The sequence below is a fragment of the Lissotriton helveticus genome, chromosome 11, assembly GCF_964261635.1.
Source record: "Lissotriton helveticus chromosome 11, aLisHel1.1, whole genome shotgun sequence".
NCBI classification, from domain to species: domain Eukaryota; kingdom Metazoa; phylum Chordata; class Amphibia; order Caudata; family Salamandridae; genus Lissotriton; species Lissotriton helveticus.
The window spans coordinates 849,215,181-849,239,465 of NC_136072.1; the positions used below are offsets into that span (position 1 = coordinate 849,215,181).

Genomic DNA, 24,285 nt, shown 5'->3' on the forward strand with positions numbered 1-24,285 from the left:
CTGTCTTCAGTTTCTAGGCATAATCCAGGAAACCTATGAGAGAATTCCAAAACTGAGGAATTCTACAAACGGGGAGGTGGAGAACCTCTGGGTGTAGATGCACACATTTTTTTGAAAGTCCGCCCATGTTGACAATACATTTTGTTGGACAATGGTGAGACAATTGAGATGATAGAACAACAGAAAAAAATAGAACTTCAAAGAGGCTTGACGGGGCCTTCAGAGACCAAGACCTATGTGAAGAAACGTATCTTCTAAGGGTATTCTTAGTAGGAGTGCGCAAAATGTGCATAATTTTCTTTTACGTCACTACACAAAATTACAAAAATATTTCCAGAAATGATGCGAAATAGAAATCCAAAATTTAGCAGTACATTTTGTGTGGAAGGCATCCTCGAGTCTATGAACAAGAGCTATTCTGATTATTCGATTTGTTAACATGGTTATGAAATAGGATTTGTGCTTGAATGGTATTTAGTTATGGGAGTAGGCCTAATGGCGTAATTTCAGGAATTTTGCATAACAAGCAGAAGATGAAATGTCAAATTATATGAAAATGTCATCTGGGCCTAATACTGAGTACCGTAGGTGTCAATTAATTTATGGTAAATCTAATGCAACTCTTTTTTTTACCTTCAACTTTATACACTGCATTCTGTGGACTTGATAAAGGTACCAAGTCTGAATGAATAGGCTTTTAACAGGCTTCCAGTTTCGAGGGAAGTCTGAACGGAAGTCATGTTAGTGTCTATTTTTAAGGTGCTATGCACACCTTTAGCATCTGCAAGAATAAACACTGATTAGAGGCAGTCCAGGGAAATTAGAACACAGTGATTTAACTATTTATGTGCATGTGTGCAGAATGTGAAGTCCATAGTTGTTTTTAGTTTAAGGTCTGCAACTTAGTGAAGTTGCAGATTTTATGGTCTTTGCACAAAGTTTACTGCAGATTTTTTTTCAACCATCAAATTATTCCTGTGGGACGAAATTCCAACAACTTGTCAGATTTCGAAAATCCACATCTGCAGGCTATTTCAACCACCTTTATTTTAAAAAACATTCAGAGGCTTAGGGCGAGGGTATGATTTTAAGTAAATTGGAGTTAGGTCTTAGGTTAAATTTAGGATTAGAGTAAAAGTAAGGTTTAGGATAAGGGTACATTTTTGGATTAGATCTAAATTTAGAATATGAGGCAAATTAAGGGATATGGTTAGGGGTTGGTTTTGACCCAGAGTAAACAGGAATATTACTGTTAGGCTCAGAATTAGTATTAGCCATGGGTTTAGGTTTAATGGGATTGACTGTAGTGCCATATAAACTGGAGAGATAAAAAAGATCCGAAAAGGGCAGTCGGATTCAAACCAGAATCTGACACTGTGAAAGAGGCAACTTTTTTGTGAAGAGGTCTTTGGCACTGGAGGTAACACATTGAGACTCCACAGTCAGGTGACATCAGGACTAAGAATGCAATAGGTTTTTTTTTTCTTCAGAGAAAGGGTTGTGAATGGATGAAATAGCCTCCCAGCAGTGGTTGTGGAGTCAAAAATCACTAAATGCATTAAAAAGAACTTGTAACATGAAAGGGAATCCATCTAAGTTCTGCAGGTCAATGGAATTGAGCTAGAAATGGAAAACCTAAATAGGCACATAGATTCATAAATTCCACCTGTAGAAGGTTGATGTGACACCAAGTAGAATGTACTGCAGAGTACAAAACTGCTGGACGTGAGAATGTTCTTTTGAATGCTGGGCTGTGGTCCAGAAATGTCTAATCATTGTTTTTGTCTTGAGTATTTATGTGGCAGAGAGGTAGCACTATATACTTTCAAACTCGTTGGACAAAAATACCTCCTACAAATAGCAGTGGGCTAGCGAATGAAGCATGTACCATGTGAAATTCTGTAGTTATTCAAGGGCCCTCTTGAAATAGCCTATTATCTCATCGTCATAAAATAAACATTCGGGCAGCAAGAAGCAGACCCGCAAGTACAAAGAATATGATGTTACACCAGCAATAAAAGCCACCCAAATCACCACGGTTAGAGCTGAAATATTAGGCCGAATTCTGTTGAGTAATTTGTCCTCAAACATCACCTTGCCCTTTTCATTAAATACCCTTATTTTTGTTCTCAAATACCTACATTTATTTTTGATAAATAATGTTTTTTCTGCTCAAACACTGTATCCGAAAATGCACTTTTCTTTTTTGTCCTTATTATCAGAGCACTTTATTGGGTTGTAAATATTCACCTATTGTTGGCAAATGTTCTGAAAATTAGATTTTTGTTTGCAAAATACCAATAAACATTTCCCCCAAACATCAGCTTGTAATTTTGTCAGAGATACATTTATTTGTCTATAAAAACAAAAATTTTATCTTAACCAAAATAATTATTTTCCCCCAAAATATGCTTGTCATTTTCAGAAAATTATTAATTGTGTTCACAAAAATGAGTTTTTCTTAGTTGAATACGCCAATTTAGTGCCACGTGCCAACTCTTTCTTTTCTCAAATACTCACATTTAGTACTGCCCCTTATTCTGGACAGTGGGCACTACCTTGTAAAGTTACGTACCACTTGATATGGTGATGTAATATAATTACATGCGTGGAACCATTTCATATGCCTGGTTACACATCACATATATCAATATAAAGCCTCTTAAACTTGCGTATCCCGCTCGTGTCCCAGGTTGCCATTTACTTAATTTAAAAAAAATATCACTTGTTTAAAACAAATAAACAACATGTACAAATACAACCTGTACCCCCAAAGAGAACAGACAATAAGAAGAAAACATATGTTTGATTCAGTATGATTACATTCATTAAAACCAATTATTTCTTGAGCTGCTAAAATATGTAAACATTCTGAATAATTAATAGCAAGCATTTACCATTGGGCCTGGAAAAAGAGAAGCCATCACTGCATGAGCTGTTCTATTGGTTCTTTCTAAAAACGGCGGTCTTGTATATTTCTGATGCGCTGAACACAATGTTGGGCAACCGAAGATGTCCTGTCCAATGCTTTTACAAAGGGGCCATTGTCTGTCATAAACCTTCTATCCAATCCATACCACTCTATTCTTAGCCAAAGGAAGTCCACATGATCGTAGATTAAAAGAAACTAGATGAACCGTATAGCCATCGGGCATGAGGTATTGGTAACACATTAGGATGAATCTCCATTACATTCTAGAGATCACATCCCTTGGCAAGTATTACAATCATATGCAAGTATTGCAATTTTACGTCAGCTGTTAATGTCATATGCCTGATATTACCAACACCTTCGAGTGTATTGTGATCTTCCTCCAGCTATTTACATTATATCTCAGGAACACTTTTCTAAACGTTGTCATCATCTGCCAAGCTTTTCAAGTTTTATGAGAAAATGTAAACTATAAAAAAATTAGACCGCAAGAGTCAAATACTCAAAAATGCAAGTACAGCTGCCGCAAAAATATCTTGTTTAACAATGTCAACCTGTATCTATAACCATTTTCACTTTCTCTTTTAACTCCAGTCCAAGAACGTTTGGGGCAAGTGTTTCAATTTTTTGGGGAGAATGTATATTTTGCAGATATGTTGGCCGTGCTTTTGAGTTCTTGCTTCTGTAGACTATGTTTTTTAGTCTGGATTTCCATTTGCTGCCATATTGATATCATATTCAGGGATTTCTCTAGGGTGTCGGCCTGGTCCTTGATTTGCCAGATCCCCATTATATGCCGTCAGTTGAAAAAACGGTGTCACCAACACACACAAACATACAAAAGTATCCACAATTGCGCATCCTTAGCCCTCACTTGAGCCCTTCTCAGACGCTCTCATGTCCCACGCAGTGCAAACTTTCCTCCTGAGCAGCATGGTGGTGCTAACATTGGTGGCCTGGTTGGGGTTGGTGGTCATTGGACTCCAGAGGATTTTGGTGATGTACTGTGCTGCCTGCTGTCTGGGCAGCCAGGGGAAGCACAAGCCAGCAGGCAACAGTCAGAGGGCAGGATTGAGAAAGGCAGCAATGGGCCAGTCATATGGATGTGGTGCAGATGGACAAGTGGATGACAGACACCTGGGTTCATTCACCCTCAACCATACCCAAGTACTGTATCTAGCAGAGAAACTATCTTGACTGTGTGTCCACAACATTCTAATCGATGCTTGAACCTTGTACGTCCCTTGTCAATCGGTTGCATTTGTCCTGGCCGCTGCTACCGATGCAAATGTCTGAACGTAATTATTGTAACTATAACTTGCTGTACCCTTGTATCATGCTACTGTTGTGTAGTGCTCTGATGCGGGCCATGTCCGCGCTATATACACTTGCAAAAAAAAAAAATACGCTTCCAACGCCACACCTCCTGTAGAACTCTTCCCACAATGCTCTTCATCAGCGTGCTTCAAGTATCTGCAGAGCTGTGTAGCCTTTTACCTATTGCTGTGCTCAGCTTCTGATTGAGGGATTGGAATGTCTATCCTGCGGTGCTGGGGAGGAGAAGGAGGCGGACTGTCCCCTCTGGTACTGATCACCACACCCAGTTGCCTGACATTTTGTCACATTGTCTGTCAGTGCTAACAGGAGTTTGAGACTGGGTGGGTGGAGAGGAAAATATAGGGCCATGGGCGCAGGCAAAATCCAAGCCATGGGAATGGGCCACGCCATAACTCTTAGCTTGAAGCACATGCTCTGAGCATGTGTTTTGGAGCACTTTTCATTGCAGGGTAGCTAGGCATGCTTATTTGCCTCATCTAGCTTCAAAGAGCAGAAATGGTCGGGAGGGATCAATACCAAGTCCTATACAAGTCAGGGATTATAAATTCCCTAACTGGGGGAACACAATTCTCGATATTATTTTAGAACTATTTTATGTACAATGATCACATGTCTAGTCATCATCATGATTACTAATTTTATTTGTAGTAATCCGTACTGCAAAGCAATCAATCTTTTTAATTTTTACATACTATTATTTATCTTATTAAATGCACATATATACATACATCTCTATTTCAAAGAAATACCTATATACACATTTTTTAAAAATTCAAAAAAACACTCTATCACAAAAACGTAATTCTTTTTTCACCCAAAGAAAAGCTACTAAATCAAAGGAAGTACCCCCCTATTCAATCAGGGGGTCCACTAAGAGGAAGTTGTGTACCAGCCCAATCGGTTCTACAGAGTTCTGACCAAAATTTCAGATTGTGTTCAACCAAAGAGTTCAATAAAGTACAAAATATCAACAGACTCCTCTTGTCGAAAATGGCATGTCGACACGGACGCGTTTCGGCCTCCAGGAATCTTGGCCTCCTCAGGACAAGGGTGAATAGAGAACTACTCTTCCAACTAAAGCATAGTATCCAGAAATATCCAACGACTAGATCACTGCCTATCTGGTAAAACAGGCACAATCCTTCATAAAAAGTCGCTGATGGCCCCTTACACGGCGGCCCACCGTCCTCTTTAATGGTTCTTGCGGTGTCCGCCAACTCTGTGCATTCCGTAGTAATTACGCATGGGACATTTCAGCTACTTCCAACCCAGCAAAGGGTGACTCTGGGTCAATTCGCCAAGGTTGCCCTTCTGGGAGTGAAATTGATTAGCGGCTGGCAGTGCTTAATTTGTGGCAGTAGTTGCAGGAGGATCCCGTTCTCAGGACTGGCACTTATTTTTCCTCATTTGGCTTTGACCAAGAGCAAGAGAGAGATAAAAGGGGAAAGGAGGAAGAGAAAGACAGAAAAATGGCGACAAAGGGAGAAAGCAGGAATGAATAAAAATCTGCGAGACTGAAATACAGATGCAGGGAGTGCTGGTGGTGGATGAAAGAGGGGAAACATCCTCTACCACACAGCCTTTGCCACCCAAAACCTTTACCATGCAGTATTTACTTGTTTGTAAGGCCGAATTGATAAGTATTTTTTAGCGTTTACCATGAAGTACTTTACCAAGCAAGTAAGTCGTTTTTTAAATTTTTATATAACTTATTTTTATGTGATTTAAAAAATGGGTAAAGGTGCACAAAACAGTAAAGGGAAGTAAGGGTGATTTTAGAGTTATGGGGTGGGTGGGGGAAAGGGATGTAAATGTGTTTTTAGGGTTTGGGTTGAGTAGAGGTGAAGAAAGATACATGTAATTTTAGCGGTCAGGGAAGGGAAGATGTAAATGGAAGGTGCGGACTAAATAAATAGTGGGGTTTTGGGTAAATTGCCACTTGAAATGTACATATATACGTGGATTAATATAAATATATATGTGTGTGAGTGTGCACATTAAAAAATGCATAACAAAGGTTCACGATGTAATGTCATGCGTTGCAAAGGTCAACGCATGGTATTACATGCCTGGTAAAGGCATGTGTAGTAATGGTATACATGATAATGTTGTATATCCATGAACGAGGCATGAGATGGAATCAGGACTATGCAAGGTTGGTATTCAGCATCCCCAACATTTGATAGCACCAGCCACAGGCTTATGAGAAAAACTTTGAGCCCTGTCACGTATTCTTTTACAAATTAAGGTCTTCAGCTGGGACATGTGAGGTTGTGAGGCAGCCACTAGATTAAGGTTGGAGGCTCTTCGATTTATAAAAGGACAGATCGAGTGGAGCTTTTTTCTCAATTTCTGAAAATTTAATAAGCAAAAAAAATACACATATCTACAAGGAAAAACTGAAGCCTGGGGAAAGAAATGGAAAGTGGGTCACAGATCGAAGTGGGGTGGGAGGCGGAAGGAGGGAGGAAGATGGCAAGAAACAGACTGACTAATGTAGACCAGTGAGGAAGGGAAGCTTTTATAGTACAACCTGATTGAATAGTTCCTCGGGGATAGGGACACGTGAGAGATGGATGGAGGGCAATCACGATAACAACAGGAGAGGGCCGAGGGATGCGTGGAATGAGGCACTGGACAGAATTGTGAAACAAGCAGGTGGTAGAATGCGATAAGAGAAGGAATAATGAAGCAAAAGAGGGCGAAAGAGAGGAAATGAGGAAGTACGGTAGAGAATGCAGAAACCAGAACGAAAGAAAGAGAGGGAAGGGAGAAGAAAACAAGTAATATGCAAATGATGGAAAAATGAATTCAAAATGGAAAGGCGAGAGCTACAGGGCCAGCCTCTTAGAAACAGAGGAAAGCAGCACAAGGAAGAAGTAAGCAAAGTAGTCTAGATGGAAGCAAGGGTAAAGAATGAAGCAGGAAGGAGAGGGATATATGAAAGAAGGAAATAACAGACGGAAGAATGGACGAGACATGCAAGAGGGAAGGAAGCAAGCAGGCGATGAAAGGGAAAAGGGAAGCTTAAGCTAGAAGAGGGATTTAAGGGGCAGAAGGAATCAGGAGATGAACTAAGAATAAAAGATAGAAAACGAGGATGCAAATGAGAGGGAAGCATGAAAGGGAAAAGCAAGCAAGGGATTTAGGAATAACGTTTGAAAAGGAACTAGAGTGGGGAAGGGAGAAGGAAGAGGGAAACAGAAAAAGGAAGATGGACGAAACGGAAGTAAAGACAAGAATGAAAATAAGAATAAAGAAAAGAAGTTATAAGGAATAAGTTAAAGAAGGTAAATAGAGGGACTAAGGAAGCAAAAATGGTGGAAATAACCAAAGATGGGATAAACGATGGAAGCAGAAGGCACATTAGGAAATATATTAACAAGAATGAGAATATGAGATAAGAGAAGGGGATACAGGGCAAGAGATGGATGGAATAAGCAAGAGGGAAGAAGGAGAGGAGAAGAAAGAAATGAAAGCAATATAATAAGGAAGCAAGAGAGGGAAGAGAGAAGGAATATAGGGAAAAAAATGGAAGATACAACAAGCAAGCATAAGAAAAATGATGGGCGAGTGAAAGGGAAAAGGGAGGCAATCAGAGGGACGACAGAATAGAGAGCTGGATACAATAATGGATAAGGAAACAAGAGAGGCAAGAGGAAACTTAAGAAAGGAAAAGGAACAACGGAAAGAGAGATGCAAGAGAGGGTACGGTAAGGATAAATAGTACTTCTGTAGTGTTTGTTCACGTTCTCCTGAATGCTTTTGTTCTTCTGTAGCGCTTCTACACGTATTCATGAATGCTTTTGTAAAATGTCCCTTTTATTTTTTTCTCAATAATGAAAAAACATTTTTTTCAAGGAAAAATCCTTCAGCTACATCCTTGTGTGGGTGATCCGTTTCCAGCCTCCGGAGAGCAGGTTTATGAATGTTCACAAATGCAGGTGTTTGCAGGCATTCCCAAACTTCGAAGGCAAACCATACCTTAAAACTCCCACTTGCCACCTCTTGAATGGGATTTGCAACTGCAGACTTCTACACGCTCATAGTGGATATGTCTGAACTCAAAAATGCATTTACAGCTGCCAGAAATTCCTACCTGCATTCTTGGCACAAACTTCTGTTTACAACCAATTTTACCTTAATGAATCGGGCCGACAAGAGAGTAGGGAGGGTTGAGCAGGAGGAGCTAGTGAGATGGAGACAGGGAAGAGTTGAGGAGAGGTGGAGAACTGGAAGGAAGAAGGCCGAATTATATCCCAGAAAAGACATAGCTGACAGAACAAGCTGGAGCTATGAGGACCGACAAAAACATTCAGCAGAACAACATCAAAGTTAAATAGATGGCCCGAAGTCTAATGAGAAGAGGAAAGCAGGCCGCGCCCTCCAACCCCAGCAAAAAAATGTGTGATCTGCTGAGACATTTTAAGGCATGGGCAAAGTGGGCTCTGGCCCGGGGCCCCAGCCTGTCAGGGGGCCCCATGAGAGAGTCTTGCCAAGAACCGCTTGACAAATTCTTGAACAGATTGTTGTAACTAGCATTTTCCTAGAATTTATTTATAATGTGGATAATGACTGATAGTCTATTACAGACATTTTTATGACAACTATTTATTTAAAAAGTTTCTTTTAGATGAAAAGGGGACTTCTAATGTGGGAAATGAGAGGAGGGTCACAGAGATTCTTTGCAGTAATATCAGTGACCTGCTGCAGCTGTGTTACAACTCTGAAAACACACGTCACTGTCCCTGAATATTAGATATAAACACATTTAGAGTTTGCACCAGGGTGTCTGTGACCTGACCAAAGAGGGCATGAACCAGCTGAAAGTGGATCATAAATTCAAAGCTGTTCTGAACAGGGGCCCCCAAAATACGTTTGGCCCCGGGCCCCCAGAATCCTTAGACGTTCCTGATGACCTGCTCATGTGTGTTCTTCACCCACCATTGGTGCATTCGCCTTTGTTCACACTACATTTTGTATGTTAACATGAATATTTGTCATATTCTATGAGCAATAATATAATTGATGTGTTCTTCCCAAACAGTGTTTACGCAGGTGAGCTTTGCACAGCCTATGTACAGTGCATGCATTAGTGTTCTGTACATAAGGTGGAAATGTATGTACTGAAAACCCCCACGCACTCAACATATTTGTGCTCCTCATCAACGATATATGCCTGCTACTTATGCATAATAGTATAATTAGCACAAACTATGCCTTGTAATACACAATGCATTTTGCGCAATTCGTAGTTATATTCTTGCGTGTCCTTGTGTTCCCTGAGCAAACCTTGCATACACATGCTTTGTACTCTATGTTTACATGCGTGTGGTCGCAAAAATATACACAATGCATATGTATGTGATTTGCATTCCCAGAGTCTGCGCACTGCACAACGTAAGTCGATATGTGTTCAGAACATCAAATGAAAAAAAATGTGATTTATGTTCAGTATCTACCTGTGTTCTCTATGTACACTATTTATATTTTACACAGACGATGACAGCGACTGATACGCACAGTGTTCGCGCGTGAGTTCTGTGCACCCAGTGTAAAGTATGCTTCTGTAGTCTGCCAGTCCTCTGAGCAGCACGCACACGTTATGTGATCCATACACATATATGTGCTCAACTCACACAGTATTGTCAATGTGTATGTTTCCTACGCACTTTATGAACACTCGCTTTCGGTACAAGTGTATTGTTCAACTACTGGCATTTTCTTCCAATCTTGGGGCTATTCATTCCCCTTTCCAACCGGGTTTGGAAGTTGGCACAGCCCTAGGCTGGAGTAAATCCAAGAACGTTCATGTCTTTATAATGGAAGGGAGTGGAGTTTAGGGAAGCCCACAGACCTGTGCGCGTTCCAAAACCTGTAAGATAGTTTGCACATTGGAATGCTCTCTTCCCACCCATGATTGGGATTTTCTGCATTTTTCCACACTTGTGGTGCATATGTCCGAACTTGTAAATGCATTTGCTCCTGCCAATAGTCCCTTTGTGGATTCCTGGTAGGCATGTAAATGTAAATCCGGTCGTAAACGTACATAAACCGCCACTATACGTAAAGATGAAAAGTTGAGTGTAATATGTACATAATGGGTGTTGTTTATAGACTGTATGTACACGCTCGCTCACACATTTGTTCTTCCTGTAATGTATTTGAACTTGGGTGTTTTCTGCAGATTCGCTGTGTGTTAATGTGTCTTTTCTTCACATATGTATACGTAAATTCTGTGTGAACTCTATTCACATCTATCTATAAGCTTGTATACTGCACCACATATACAGCATAGCTTTGTGTTTTCTGCATTTACCGCCGTATGTAAGCACAGCTATGCTCTGCACAGACTTTGTTATATTTTGATGTAATATTGTGTGATGTGACATTCTTTCAAATGGTGTCCGTATGGTGCTGAGTTTGCCTCTCTTTTCAGTTTAAGTTCTTGAACAATCAATGCTTTTCCCAACAGACTGTGTCCACCTGGGGTGGTAGGGCAACTTACACTGGCCCAAGTAAGTCTGGGTGATGTGGTGTGTAAAGTGAGGAATTTCCGTACTCTGGTGCTCTGTGGGAGGTGCAGGAAGCAGGGAAAAGAGTGTATCTTACAACCTTCCATCTAGCCAGTAGGCGCGTGAATTATGCCACAACTTTTCAGATGAGTGTGCCGTAGAAGGGACAGGGAGACTGAGTCTTCTGGACTCCTTTATAACCCTTTTCAGCCCTGGTCGTGTTTCCGCCATTGTCAGATTACTCAGTGGCCTTGGTGCATTGATGGGCCGTTTTTCCTTCTGTACGACCTTTGGTCATACATACATGGGTGTGGTGGTCTATGATGTGCTTCCAGTGTTTATCACTCAATAATTTGGTGTGTTCTTTTCTGAATGACCTCAGTTAGTGCTGATGTCTGTCTGCATGTTTCAGCCTCCCTAATTCCTACCTTGTTCTTTCCCCAGTACTGAAGCCTAGTTGTCTCTGATGCTGCATGTCCCACTCACTCCCTATCCCCTGGATCTCAGTCCTTGCAGTCACTGAAACCGAGGCTCCCTGCCCCAGGCTATCTGACTAACTTGAATGCTATCTCTAGATCCTTCCCGACCCTCCAGAGCTCACCGAATTTGAGTCTCTCTGCCTATATGTGCCTATTGCGTATCATTGATAGGTATTTGACCAATGATCTAGTTGCCTTGCCCTAGTAGAATGGACATCTCGCATCTTAGATAACATCCAGATCTGACTGATAAGTAGTACGGGAAACAGTGCAACCTTACTTGAACAGATTAATTACCTTTGATTTTTTCATTATTTTAATTTTTAAGAAAAGGCTAGATTTACTTTTGCGTCTCTTACTACTGGTGTGAAATGTAGTTTGTGTCCCTGAGGGATCAAAGAAAGAGGACTTTGTGAATGATGTCTACCATTTTAGAGTAAACTCTGGCTTCTTGTGGACCCAGTGGAGGTCTCTCTGGATGGGTGTAATGTGATCAGATTTCGTAGCGCCTTTGACAAGGTGTGTAACTACATGCTGGAGGGCCTTCAGAGCAGTGGCAGCCGGCCCAGCTTGCAGGTGGTGAGGCGGGCAGGGGGTTGTGTAGGTGGGCCCGGGGAGGGGGATAGGAGGCTCACGGGTCACAACAATTAAAAAAAAACACAACTTCCAGCCGGGACCCGCGCCCTGCAGGCTCCCCTCCAGCCGTGGCCGGTAGTGGGAGTAAAGGCCGGGTGGTGACGTGGAGAGGGGGAGGGGCAGGGTGGGGGGGTAGTTATGTATGGATTACGGACTTTAAAAGGTAAGTAAACATAAAAATAAATAAAACTAATTTCGTTGCACGCACTGCATCACCAAATGCGATGCAGTGTGTGCAACGAAATTCGTTTTATTTATTTTTATGTTTACTTACCTTTTAAAGTCCGTAATCCATACATTACTATCCCCCACCCTTCCCCTCCCCCTCCCCACATCACCGCCTGGCTGGTACTCCCACTACCGGCCGTGGCTGCTCCTCTCACCAATCACAATACTGCATTGTGATTGGTCTGAGCGCTGCCAGGGGCTGTAAGGGTGGGCATGTTCTCCATGCAGGCTGTAATGGAGCCTGCATGGTTAAAATGGAAAGTCCGCATGACTGTTTTGGCAGCCCAAGAGGGCCAACCAAACAGTCATTGTGCTCTTAGGAGGGTTGTACCCTCCTCCCCTGCTCTTCAGTAGCGCCCCACCCCACCCCGTCATGCAAGCTGATGAAGCAGGAGGAACAAATCAAATGATAATAACATTACGTTATTATCATTTTATTTTTTCCTTTCTTTTCCTGCATGAAGGCAGTGGGGTGATGCTCCACCGTCTTAGTGGAGGAACCGCCACTGCTGCAGTGGAGCCTTGCTGGTCTGGGTAGGTCAGACAGAACAGCATTGCTGTTTTCAAAATCGGCAATGGAGGCCGTCAGCTTCTATAGAAGAGGGCGCTGGAATGAGGGAGTGTTGTTGATTTTGGAGATGTGTGGACTCATAGATTTCGCTCGTTGATATAGCAAAGTAATTTGAGGATTGGAATCAAGGAATGTGAGCCAGCCAATTCCGGGAGCATTTCCGGACATTTTTTTTAATATGGAAGAATCTATTAAGTAAAGGGGAAGGATATCTGCTTTCTTCAGATTTTGCGTCATGGAGAACAAGGACATGAAGTTAATGTGATTGTTCGGAAAGATTTTTGGACTCGTTTGAGGCTTTGAGGTACAGCTTTTTTTTCTACACCTTGATGCATGATTACCTGTTTTACATGTAGCCTTGAAGTGGTTTGGTATTTTGTAGGTTTGAGACAGTGTGGGTGTGGTCTTTTGTAGAAATTTTAGTGTAATGTGGTGAAGTTTGGTGTTAAATGGTGTTTTGGTGTTGTATGGTACATTTGGTGTTTAGTGTTGGTGCGAAGTGGATGAAAAGTTGTGTGCTATTGAGTGATGAGGTGTGATGTGATGCGATGGGATGTGATATGGTGTGATGGGTGAATTTGCAGCATGTGTGGTATCGTTTTATGTGATGTGAGGCTGAGTTAGATTATGAGATTTTGTATGATACGGTGTGGTGTGGGATGGAGGGAAGTGGAGATCCTGTCTAGGAGGTGGTCACACCTCCCTGTGACAGGATGCCTATTGTTCCACCTTCCTCTGCTCGAGCTTGGCTCAGCAACAGGAGGGCAGAAATGTGTCTCTGGTCGGCAGCAACCATTTTGTGTTATCCGGGTCTAGAAGGCTGGTACCGGGAACAATGAGAGCCTAACGGAGGTCTCTTCCTGTGCTTGGAATCATGCCTTTCACACAGTTTATGGTGTGGGGGTATGATTCCAACATGTTTGATGCCAAACATGATAGGATTAGTTGCAGCAGTTTTTGAGAAGGTTATCGCCTAATTACGCGGTGCCCCTCTATGTAGTATATAGCTGCTTCCCTGACAGCCTGGGAGAATGGATTCCGTAGGCTGCAGGGGTGTCCTGCTCATGCAGAGGCACCCTCTGACTTAGAAACAAGTACCCAGCCTTCAGGATTGCAAAGGCCTGCTATAGAGGTGACTTATAGGTTTTACATGCAGTGACCCTTAGATATAGTAAACCTATATCTTTAGTAAGTGGTGCATGCACCAACTTACACAGGCTGCAGTGGCAAGCCTGTAGTTCCATTTTGAATGTTCTCTCATGGGAGGCATAATACATGCTTCAGCCCATGGGAGACCTCTGGGGTACCTATACCCTGGGTACATGAGTACCATATACTAGGGACTTATAAGGGTGCCGCAGTATCAGCCACGGCCCGTGGAGGGAGTTGCGGTGGGGCAGGAAGGCGGGGCGGGGGAGGGGCAGGGTGGGGGGTGATAAAAACCGGCATATGGATATTTGGAGGTAAGTAAACAATTTAATAAATAAAACGAATTTCGTAGCGTGACCTGCATCGCAAAATGCGATGCAGCGCGCGCTACGAAATTCGTTTTATTATTTAAATTGTTTACTTACCTCCAAATATCCATTTGCTGTTTTTTATCACCCCCGCCCCGCCTCTCTGCCCCACCGTAACTCCCTCCACAGGCCGCGGCTGCCCAGTATCTAATCTGGGTGTACATAAGTACTGAACAAACCAATGTAGGGAGAAAGCAGATAAACTGGGGTCCTGATTAGCAGCTTAACAGCAGGCAAAAAGTGGGGGTAACTATAGAAGTAGATCCTACTTTCCTACAAGGCACTATACAGTTGTGTGTTTATTGTAAATTGTATGCACAGACTGTACTGTATACAGGTACATGCTGGGGTCTTCTGCTCATACTGCATGTAAACATGTTTGTTGACTGCACCCCATGTATTTTATTTTCTAGAGTTCTATGGCTATTGCTGGCAAACTTTCCTGCACCCAGTGTACACTGTATGCATGTGTGTTCTGTGCATTCCTTATGCAAACATGTGTTTCTGCACTCTAAGTACATGAACAATCTGCCCTTATATGTGCTGCAGGTGCTGTAAGTGAATAAAAGTGTTCACTCCCACATGTACTTTGAAAAACAGTGTGTTCTTTTATGGTAGTTGGGTTTTCTATAGTGCACATGTGGTCATTATCTTCCCCCTTAGCGCTTGCCAGTGCACCTTGTAAGTACAAATTTGTTCTGCGTTCCCATCTGATTGGTCTGCAAGCACTGTGTGTAAATACTTGTGTGTTGTGAGCTCTATGCACCATGTACAGCTGTGTGCATCTTTATGCACCGAGTACACCTGTGTGTTCTTTGTAAACAATATGCAAACATGTGTTCTTGGCACTCCGTGTTCCATTTACACTTGTGTGTACAGATTATATTCTATTTAAACAGTAATGTGTTCTTTGCATCTGAATTTAGTAGCCAATCCGTCTGTGCATACTGTGTGTAAACACGTGTGTTCTTTGTATTCTATCAAATATTGTATGAAAACGTGTTTACTATGTCCTCTGTGTACATGGTACACTTTTGCTATCTGTGCTGACTGCATGTATTCTCTGCACTTCATGTACCCTGTACACTTATGTTCTCTGTGTGTGCCATACAAGTACTGCCCTCTGTGTACCGAACACCCGACATCTGTGCATACTCCAAGTACCTTTTGTGTGTCCTGCTAGTACTGTATGTAAACTCACATCCTTTGCATTCAATGCACCTAAAACAAGTGTGTTCCATGCATACTGTATGTAAACACATTTCCCTAGCATTCCATACAGCATGCACTTGTATCTCATGTGCATGCCTGTATGGGTCTGCACTCTGCTGCGCGCACATGTGTGTTGAGCTCACACTGTGTATACATACGTGTTCTTTGAACTCTGGGCACCGTGAACTTTTGCGTGATCGGCACATGCTATATGTAAACATGTCAGAGTGTATTCTGCTGCTCAACATAAGCCTTGCCCATTCCAAGACCAAGGGCCGGGCATCGCCTCTCCCTCGCTCAAGGCGGGTGAAACACGACACGGCCCTTCTCAAATGAGAAAGGAAAGGACTGTGCATTGATCCGAAATTGTTTTTATGAAAAATTGGTCTTTTCCCTGACTTTTGACCCGAGAAGTCTTTTCAGCTTTCAGGAGATTCCCCTGCTATTATTTCCACAGACACAGGTATATGCGTCACGTGATTGACACTGAACCCATCGAGTCTGGGGGAAGCGCAGACTGTCTGCTTGAGTCTGGTGCAAGCAGGGGGCACGCGCAGCCTGGCCTTCACGAGCCTAGTGCAAGCAGGGCTGCTATGATGGCGCCTGAGAAACTCACGATAAGCCAGTGCTGCAAAGAGCACAGTAGAACCGGAGCAGTGGCAGCGTCTGTAAAGGCAGAAGGGCCGGGGGAGGTCATTCACATGTCAGAGGGGACTGAGCATCTGCAGTACTTCCAACATGCGGAACAAGTTACTATTAATAACTAACTCCACACTTAATGACAAAAACTGCATTGTGTGGAGTGACATTCATTTCAAAAGAAGACGTACATTTTAATTACAAGTCAGAACGAAGTTAGTGCTACAGGTTTAAAGTGGCATCCCCAAAATGTAAAGTGGGTTATCCAAGAAACAAATTAGAGCTTCGATTTCTATAAAGATTGTCAATGAACAATGAGTAGTAACCAACCTACTGAAACACTCGCAAGGAAAACACGTGTTTGCTCCTCAGATCCAGCACTTTAAGACCCGTTTCTAAATATACTTTTTTAGCAAAAAAAAGAAAAGAAGAGCAAACAACTGCAGGTGATCAAGAGTGGGCATAAGTGAAACGAAAACAAGATCCGGAGGACTGGTAACTCGGGTTTAGACTAGTTGAATGCAGATTCCCTCCCCACCTCTTGAAGAATGTCCAGAGTACTGCAACTTTAGTGAAAAAATACATTTTTGTTGTCACACTTGTTGGATGCAAATGTATACTGAAATTAAAACAGCGTTTATGAGGTTAACATTGACATACCATTAAACCCTGGAAAACAATCCATAGACCAGACTAACGCCCATTACTGCAAGTACCTAGACCTCCCTCAGGCTCCCATATGGGGATGGAACTGAGCAGTGACCAATCCCGGATGGACTTGCCCCTATGCGGCCTCTTACTGTGTGGACGGTAAAGGTCTCAGAACGGGTGGGTAGGATGCCCACCTCTTTCCAAGTCATCACAGACAAGTCCTGAACTTTCTTCTGATCACCTAACACACTCTGGGTGTTATGCACTTTCTCTGCTTTCATTGAACTAATTAGACTATCATATCTGAAAACAAATAATTTGTATGGATACTTTTAGGACTGGAGACAGAATCCATAATGATCTGGAGTAAGTTGATTCCATGCAAGCCAGGGCATAAGCCTCAACATGTACATGAAAGGAGAGGCCAACACACTGGCGCACTGCCGGGAGATTATACGCAAGTTAATATTCTTTAATAACCAGAACTTTTTTTGTTTTTTAAATAATAAAAAATAAGTGCAGTAAAAGGGATAAAAAAAATAAGTAAACTAAGGAGTACTTCACCAGCCCTGCCAAATGCTCTGGTTATCGCATACCAATGTAGCATCTTTTTGCTTCCACCTCATGCCACTTTATTCTACCACCCTGCACATCCTGTCTCTTTATCTTACTTTAGCAGGTTGTTTTTCCTCTCAGATTTTTCCCTTTGTCACAGTTTTCCTATATTTTGCTTCCTCCTTCTTTCTCCAAATTCTCTTTTGCTCTTTCTTGCTCTCAGTCAAAATCTGATGATGCAAAATAAGTTCCAGTCCCCAAAATTGAGTAACAATGCCAAACGACCTGCAGCCACCTGCACAAATTAAGCACCATCTAAAAAAAAGAGTGATATTAGAAGATTGGTACACCACCTAACAAACGTACTTCCCTCACATGACCAAAAAGAGAACCCAAAACAAAATACACCAACATTATAATATTGGTTGACAGTCAATGCATGGCACCGACCATCTAAATAGAAGGGCCCTGTGAGTGGGAAGAGAAAGGTGATAAGTTGGGGTGCAGATATAGAATGAATCTCCAGGAGCGGAAGGGGCGAAGAGCAATAGAGAGAAATCAGCTCGTTCTAAGTGATTCTTAAAACCCCAAACTTGCCCCTGGACTCCTGATAGCCTTAGCACAACAAATGTCACTTTCAGATGTCGGTCTTTGGTTTCCAGTTACTCAGCGGTGGTCTGTAGGGCCATGTCATCAACCATGTCATCAACAGACCAATATGTGGTGGCTATGGTTCAGATGTGGTATGGTGTTCACTTTGGGTGATGTAGATAATGCCCGCAGCCTTTGACATTGTTTATGGCTCAATACTGAGTGAGTAATGTAGGTCGAGGAAATATTAGAGGAACCTGTTAAATACTAGTCTAATCCCTTCATAAGTCTCACAAATCTGTCTTGCAATTTGCCAAACCACAGATTTGATATAAAATTCCAGTCTCCCACCTGCTTTCACGCTCCCCCACACATCTATAATGTTTAATTGAAATGATTGTTTGGTCATTTAGTAACCTAACACTAGACTTCTATACACCGGCAGGTAATGTGCACATTTCTGGCTATTGAGAGACTATCAAAAAGACACAAAAATCTCAATATATGGATAACTGGCTGTCCATAAATGGAGGAAAGATTAAGTCTATACTTATGGGACTCAAAACTTAGGCTTCCTACCTCCAGTGCTTAATATGAGCTGGTGGTTACAGCCAGTGGGGCCCACCAGCACTCAGCTTAGGGGACATGCATTTACTTTTCATCATTAGACTTTAACTGAGAGCAAGAGAGAGAGATAAAAAAAAAGAGGAAGGAAGAGAAAGAAAAACAGTGGGAACGGTAGAAGGCAGGGATGAAAAAGAACCTGCAGGAGTGAGATAAAGTGACAAGGTGTCTGGTGGTGGATGAAATAATAATACTAGCATTTGTAAAACGTGCAGCTACCTCAGGCGAGGTGTGCCGGCTCTGAGGGCCATCGGGAAGATTAAGCGAGCTATTGCCCAGAGTCACAAGGTGCTGGGCTAACCTGCTGCTGGCGATCGAACTGTGAGCCCCTGTGTTCCGGAGTCAGCAACCCTGGCTGCTGGACCACACCTCTTCCCTGATGAAAGAGGCATGAGGTATAATCAAGATTATGCAACATTGGTATTCGACACCGCGATATTCATAGTGCCTGCAGCGGGCTTCTGAGCAAATCTTTGGACTCAGGCACTCATTTTTTTTAACAACTTAAGCATCGCTGCCTGCCTCTCACCAGAATAGAAAGAGTCCACATACTATGATGAAAAGCAATTTTAATTACCCAAGGTGCAAACCTCAGAAATGTTTAAGACCCTACAGTAGCTATGGAGCAGCAAATAAATATCATTGTAACAACCTAACAACTTGAATTTAAACCTGCTTAGGAGGCTGCACCCTCTTTGAGGAGAAGCCTAAAGAGCAACAGTAGCAAGAGCAATCACAGGACTGAGTTTTTATCCGTATACACAAGAAATTTGAAAAACGTTTGCGGGAAATTCAAAAATGTTGCGTCAAGAATTGTGCAGATGTTCCCTAGAAATTGTTTATCAGGCCTACCTTGAGAATTCTGCATTGGTCATAAAATCTAAGACAGCTTATATACAAAATAGCACCTTACTCAAATATACCCAAGCAGCACCCCTCTGAAGGGACCCTTCAGACGCATAAACCATAAATGCATAATTGTACCTGTATTTAGTAAGGTCCTTTTCCCCTGGAGTGGTCAGTCAAACTGAAAACTGTTAAGAAGCACGTGATTGTTCTTTAAAGGGCCTGAAAACATGTTTAATGTCGCCAATTAATGTTAGTTGGTAACACCATTTTAAAATAAATATACTGCTTGCAGGCACTTGGAATTCTGAAACGATCAAGACAAGTGTGTCCGTCATACGGCATTAGGGCCAGATCTGTACCTCATTTTCATGGGAGAAACATAAGATACATTTACATGCAATTCAGCGAAACATGACTAATTTATATAATTAATAGTTATCCTGTAAATGTGGCTTAAACCGTCCCTGCTGAGCCTACTCTGGAGTCTGGACACCTATGGTGTAAACACATGATCACTCATCTGCTGGAAAATACTCTGGTTTTAAAAAGTGCAGCATGTCCTAGCGCGCTCCCCGTCACACCAGGTGCTTGACTGCACACAAGCCACGCTTCTCTTCCTCACGCAGATGGGCCTGCGCGCTTTTCAGCAACTAGCCAAACGGGTTTTCTTTTTCACTGCAGCCACAAAAGAAAATGTACATTTTTTTTCTTTTTTTAGCAATCAAGGCTCGGCGAGGCTCGCCTTCCTTCGCCTTTTTCTGCTTGGGTTTCCGCTCGGCTGCGTGTAACGTGAGCATCGCCCGAGTTCACATATGGGTCCCTCGCGCACAGTTTACTGGAAGGATGGCGGGGGGCGGTACAGCCGAGCCTCAGCCTGTCTTCCAGAGCTACCCCTACCGTCCTGCTGCCCACCTCGGAGACGCACCGTGAGTCAGGGAAGCGGAGCTGCTACCACGGCGGCCACACACCGAGCAGGAAGCAGCACGTGTGAACGAGCCCAAGGGTTTAAGTGCCGGGTCAAACAACCCGAGACCAAAATACAACTCCCTTCTCCCAGTGCAAACTTTTTGTTCTTCCCTTCTCAGTTCATTCTGCCCAGAAAACGTCAAAGGCAAGCGTGGACCCGTCTCTCTTCAGCAAAGAAAAATGTTCAATGTCACGACCCTGCTGCACACATGAGAAAGGAATAATAAATAGTAAGGTCCCTAACTGGGCGCGTGATGGGGTAAACATCTCAGAAACAGCGACACGCAAAACGAAGAGATGTTATAGTTTGTAGGGTCTTTTCTGTTCCACTCTATAGCGCCTCGGAAGGAAATAGCCAGCTGCTAAAATCAATGATCCTCCAGTGTTCTCTTTGCCTAGCCCTGTATCTTTAAGAATCCCCAGGAGGCATTCCAGAATGCTGCTTTGTTTTATGACGTCTGCTTGGGTTTGGAGCACTTATATGACGTCATTCACAGGGTGGCCCTTTAATGAGGCATCCAGATTGCTGCTTTGTTTAATGACGTCTGCTTGGATTTGGAGCTCTTATGTGACGTCATTCACAGGGTGGCCCTTTAATAAACTATTTGGGGGGAAGGCAGCAAGGGATTAACCCTGTGGTGGGGAATGTCATTGAGCTGCTCTGGGTCATTCTGATGAATGAACATCTAGGAATCGAAGCATGTGGTTATGTTGTGTAACGTCATGGTATGGTGTGATATCTTCAGTTTCTTTGCGGTGACGTCACGGAATTCTGTAAAAAAAATTGATACACACCAATTCCCATAAAGCTTTCCCGCCCCTTCAGAAGATACATTAATGTTGGTAGGATATTTCTTCCTATGAGATTCTATTGAAGTTGTGATTTGTTGTGGTTGTATGCTGAGATAGAGTTCTTGTGCATTATGCTGTGGTATATTTTGTTAATGTACGTTATATCGCATTTCCTGTAATTCATATCATGATATCGCATATAATGACACGATGACATGTAACTTGTGTTTGAAATCATCTGTTAGCTATGTCTCAATTTCCCGAGCCCTTCGCCATAGGCATCCCCTCTTAAATAGAAACATCTACTTTCTTCTTTCTGAATCATGCCCTTCGTGTCCAGCGGCTGAAGTTACCAGTGTGTGACATTTGGGCGCTATATAAAACCATTAAATAAATGCAAAATAAACAAAGCTGTGCCGTGATGTTGCTTTGCAGTTTTGTGCTGTTATGGCAGTGTTTTGTTTCAATGTGATGATGCTTTATTTTCATATTATCGGGTTACAATGTTCTGGTCTGATGTCATGTTTTGATATGCTGTTGTTGTGTAGCGTTAGGGTGGTGTGGCGCTCATTGCCGTGGTAGTACATCACGGCATTTTACGCTCGGCAGGATTTATAATACACCGGATTGGCACCGAAATGCCTTCAAGGGTTGTGCTGCAACGCCACAATTATGTGTCGTGTAGTGTGCCAGCTCTTCCAGATCATAAACACGGAGCTGCGCCCGTCTCCTCTATTCCGCCTCACAGTGCATACCTCTCCTCGCCTCCGTCTCTCACTGCCACCTCTTGCTGCAGGTGGTGCTCTGAAGTTGCCTGGGCGGCACGTGGCGCGTTAACGAGGGACATGTCTCGCGCATGCAAACAAATACTCATTGGTCAGAGGCACGCCAGGGATTCTAAGCGCTATATAAACACCGTACCGTTGCATACCGTACCGTTCCATACCTACCATACCATACCATACCATACCAAGCAATAATGCAGTATACTGAATTGAGGAACGCAGGGCATGCTCATGGTGCTAGTTGCATTCTAGGTGGTATAATATGCTACGTCACCTCTCCCCCGGCTCCTCAGTACATTATTAATTCGTCTCACCCTCCATGCCCTCTCACACCCCTTGAGGTAGAAGACGCGTGCCTCTCCGCACACTCACCTGATTGGAAGAGATCCAGGCAGCCGGCCAATGCTGCCAGGGCAGAGAGCAGGACTGGCAGGAGACCTGTCTGACACTCCATGCCCCGGGTGGCAGCGGTCTCTCGCTTCTCCGCAGGTGGCAGCGGTCTCTGGATTCTGGGTTGTCAGGAGCCCGTCAAGTAGGATCAGTCACTCAGCCTTTCCTCGGGGTGACAGCAGCACCCCGGCCTTCACTAAGTCAGAGGGGATCCCCAGACCTTCGATTAAGAAGACCCCCCAGGGATGGTACAGTCCTTCAATCAACCTGGGGCCGCCAAAAGTCCATCTGTTATAAGAAGCGTCAGTCACAGGTGTCAGGAAACCCTCAGTCCAAGGTTTCTGGAGACTCCCAGCGCTACCTCCAGCACTCGTCCCAGGTGTTTCCAGCCCTCGCCCCAGGTGTCTCCAGCACTCGCCTCAGCTGTCTCCAGCCTTCTCCCAGGTGTCTCCAGTCTTCTCCCAGGTGTCAGCAGTCCCGTGCCAGCTCCTCAGTGTATGATGAGGACAGCCTGCAGCCCAGAGACGCAGGTGCGTGGCTGCTGCCCTCTGGCGCAGGTACCTCGGGGTTTCCTCAGTCCTCTGCTGAGCTCCCGGGGCTACAGGGAAGTCTCAGCCCCAGGTGCCCAGGAGCCAGCAGCCCCACAGTTAACCCTTTCGTGGAGGCGAAGGGAGCCCTCAGGTGGCAGCACCTTTCAGTCTTCTGCCTTGTCAACAGCCCCAGCCCCCTGTGCCTGCAGAGTCGGTGCTTTGCCCTGAGATGTTTGAAACCACTCGGGCCCACGTGTCAGCAGCCCACCCCCCACTCCTCTTCTGGGTGGGTGTGAGCAACTACTAGTGCTCTGTAGGGGGTGTCCGCAGCCCCCTAGTCCGGTCATGTGTGAGCGTCCAGCCCCTCAGTCCAAGGTGGCAGAGCGCGCGCAGTCTTCTCCGCAGGAGGGCGACCTTTAGTCAGTCCCTTGTCTGGGTGGCCCCTCCGTCTCCCCCCGCCCGGTGCTTCTTCCTTGCTCTGCCCAGGGCAGCTCTCCCGGGCTCCCGCGGTGTGAGCACGCAGGGCTGCCCGGACCGTCCCCTCACAGCTCCTCTGACTGGCGTACACACGGAGCACGGGCAGAGGGAGGAGGCAGCGGTGTGAGGGCGGAGAAGGCGGCAAAGGGACCTCCCTTACAGCAGCATCCTCTCTCTGTGCAGCTGCAGCTGGGCTCGCGGGCTGTGCGGGTCTGTCTGTGTGTGTCCCGGGCCGGGGACCTCAGGAGGTGAGGGATCTCATTACAGAGCCATGTGACAGGAGCGAGGAGCCTCAACCTGCCCAAACCCAGCCCCTCCGGCCTGGGCTGCCCCTACGCTCCCCCAAGCTCAGGGCAGGGGCTCCTCTCTGTGCCCGGGATGGTACTGACACCGTGCAGACGGAAATGCGCAGTTTATTTACAAAAAGCGCAATTTAGCGCTAACGTAGCGGTATTTTTTTTGCATGTTTGCAAGTTCCCGATGTCTTTTTTTCAGAAGGCAACAAAGGCAGTAAGTGATTAACAGCAGATGATCACAGAAAGAAGTCAAGTGGCAAAACCGAGATTAAAACACCAAGGCGCTCTGTTTCCACGTACTATTTCGTCCCTTCGAGCACATTTCCCGGAGGGCAGCGAGGTCCGCAGAGTGGGCTATAAAAAGTGCAATCACTCAAACAAAGATTAAATGGCCTCTGACAGGGAAACAGGATCGATCAGCGTCCAGGTTGATCTGATATATCCCAGAGAGCGGGCTCGATTTGCCAGGGCTTTAGAAAGAACACTTTTGCGCTTGTTGACTAACACAAACTTTTGTTCAGAATAAAGGACTCGGCATCCCCTTTAGACCACAAGACACCTACCTAGTTAAACACACTTCCTAATGACCCATCCTTGACTGGTGGCTAAGAAGACGCAGGGGTCAGTCATGGGGTGAGGTCAAAGTTCAATCAAAGGAGACGCTACTCCTCGCCTTTTGCAGCCGCCTAATTAAGGTGTATACCGAGATTTT

The 24,285-nt window shown here is 44.0% G+C and overlaps 1 protein-coding gene across 1 annotated transcript in view; it reads right to left on the minus strand.

Annotated features, from left to right (window-relative positions):
* Positions 1-23,370, minus strand: part of KREMEN1 (kringle containing transmembrane protein 1) — a 327,791-nt gene extending 304,421 nt beyond the window's left edge. The window contains exon 1 of the mRNA XM_078667084.1: positions 22,253-23,370. Within this exon, the coding sequence (XP_078523210.1) occupies positions 22,253-22,334 (82 nt within the window). The 5' untranslated portion in view covers positions 22,335-23,370. The remainder of the gene's footprint in view (positions 1-22,252) is intronic.
* Positions 23,371-24,285: the final 915 nt, after the last annotated feature.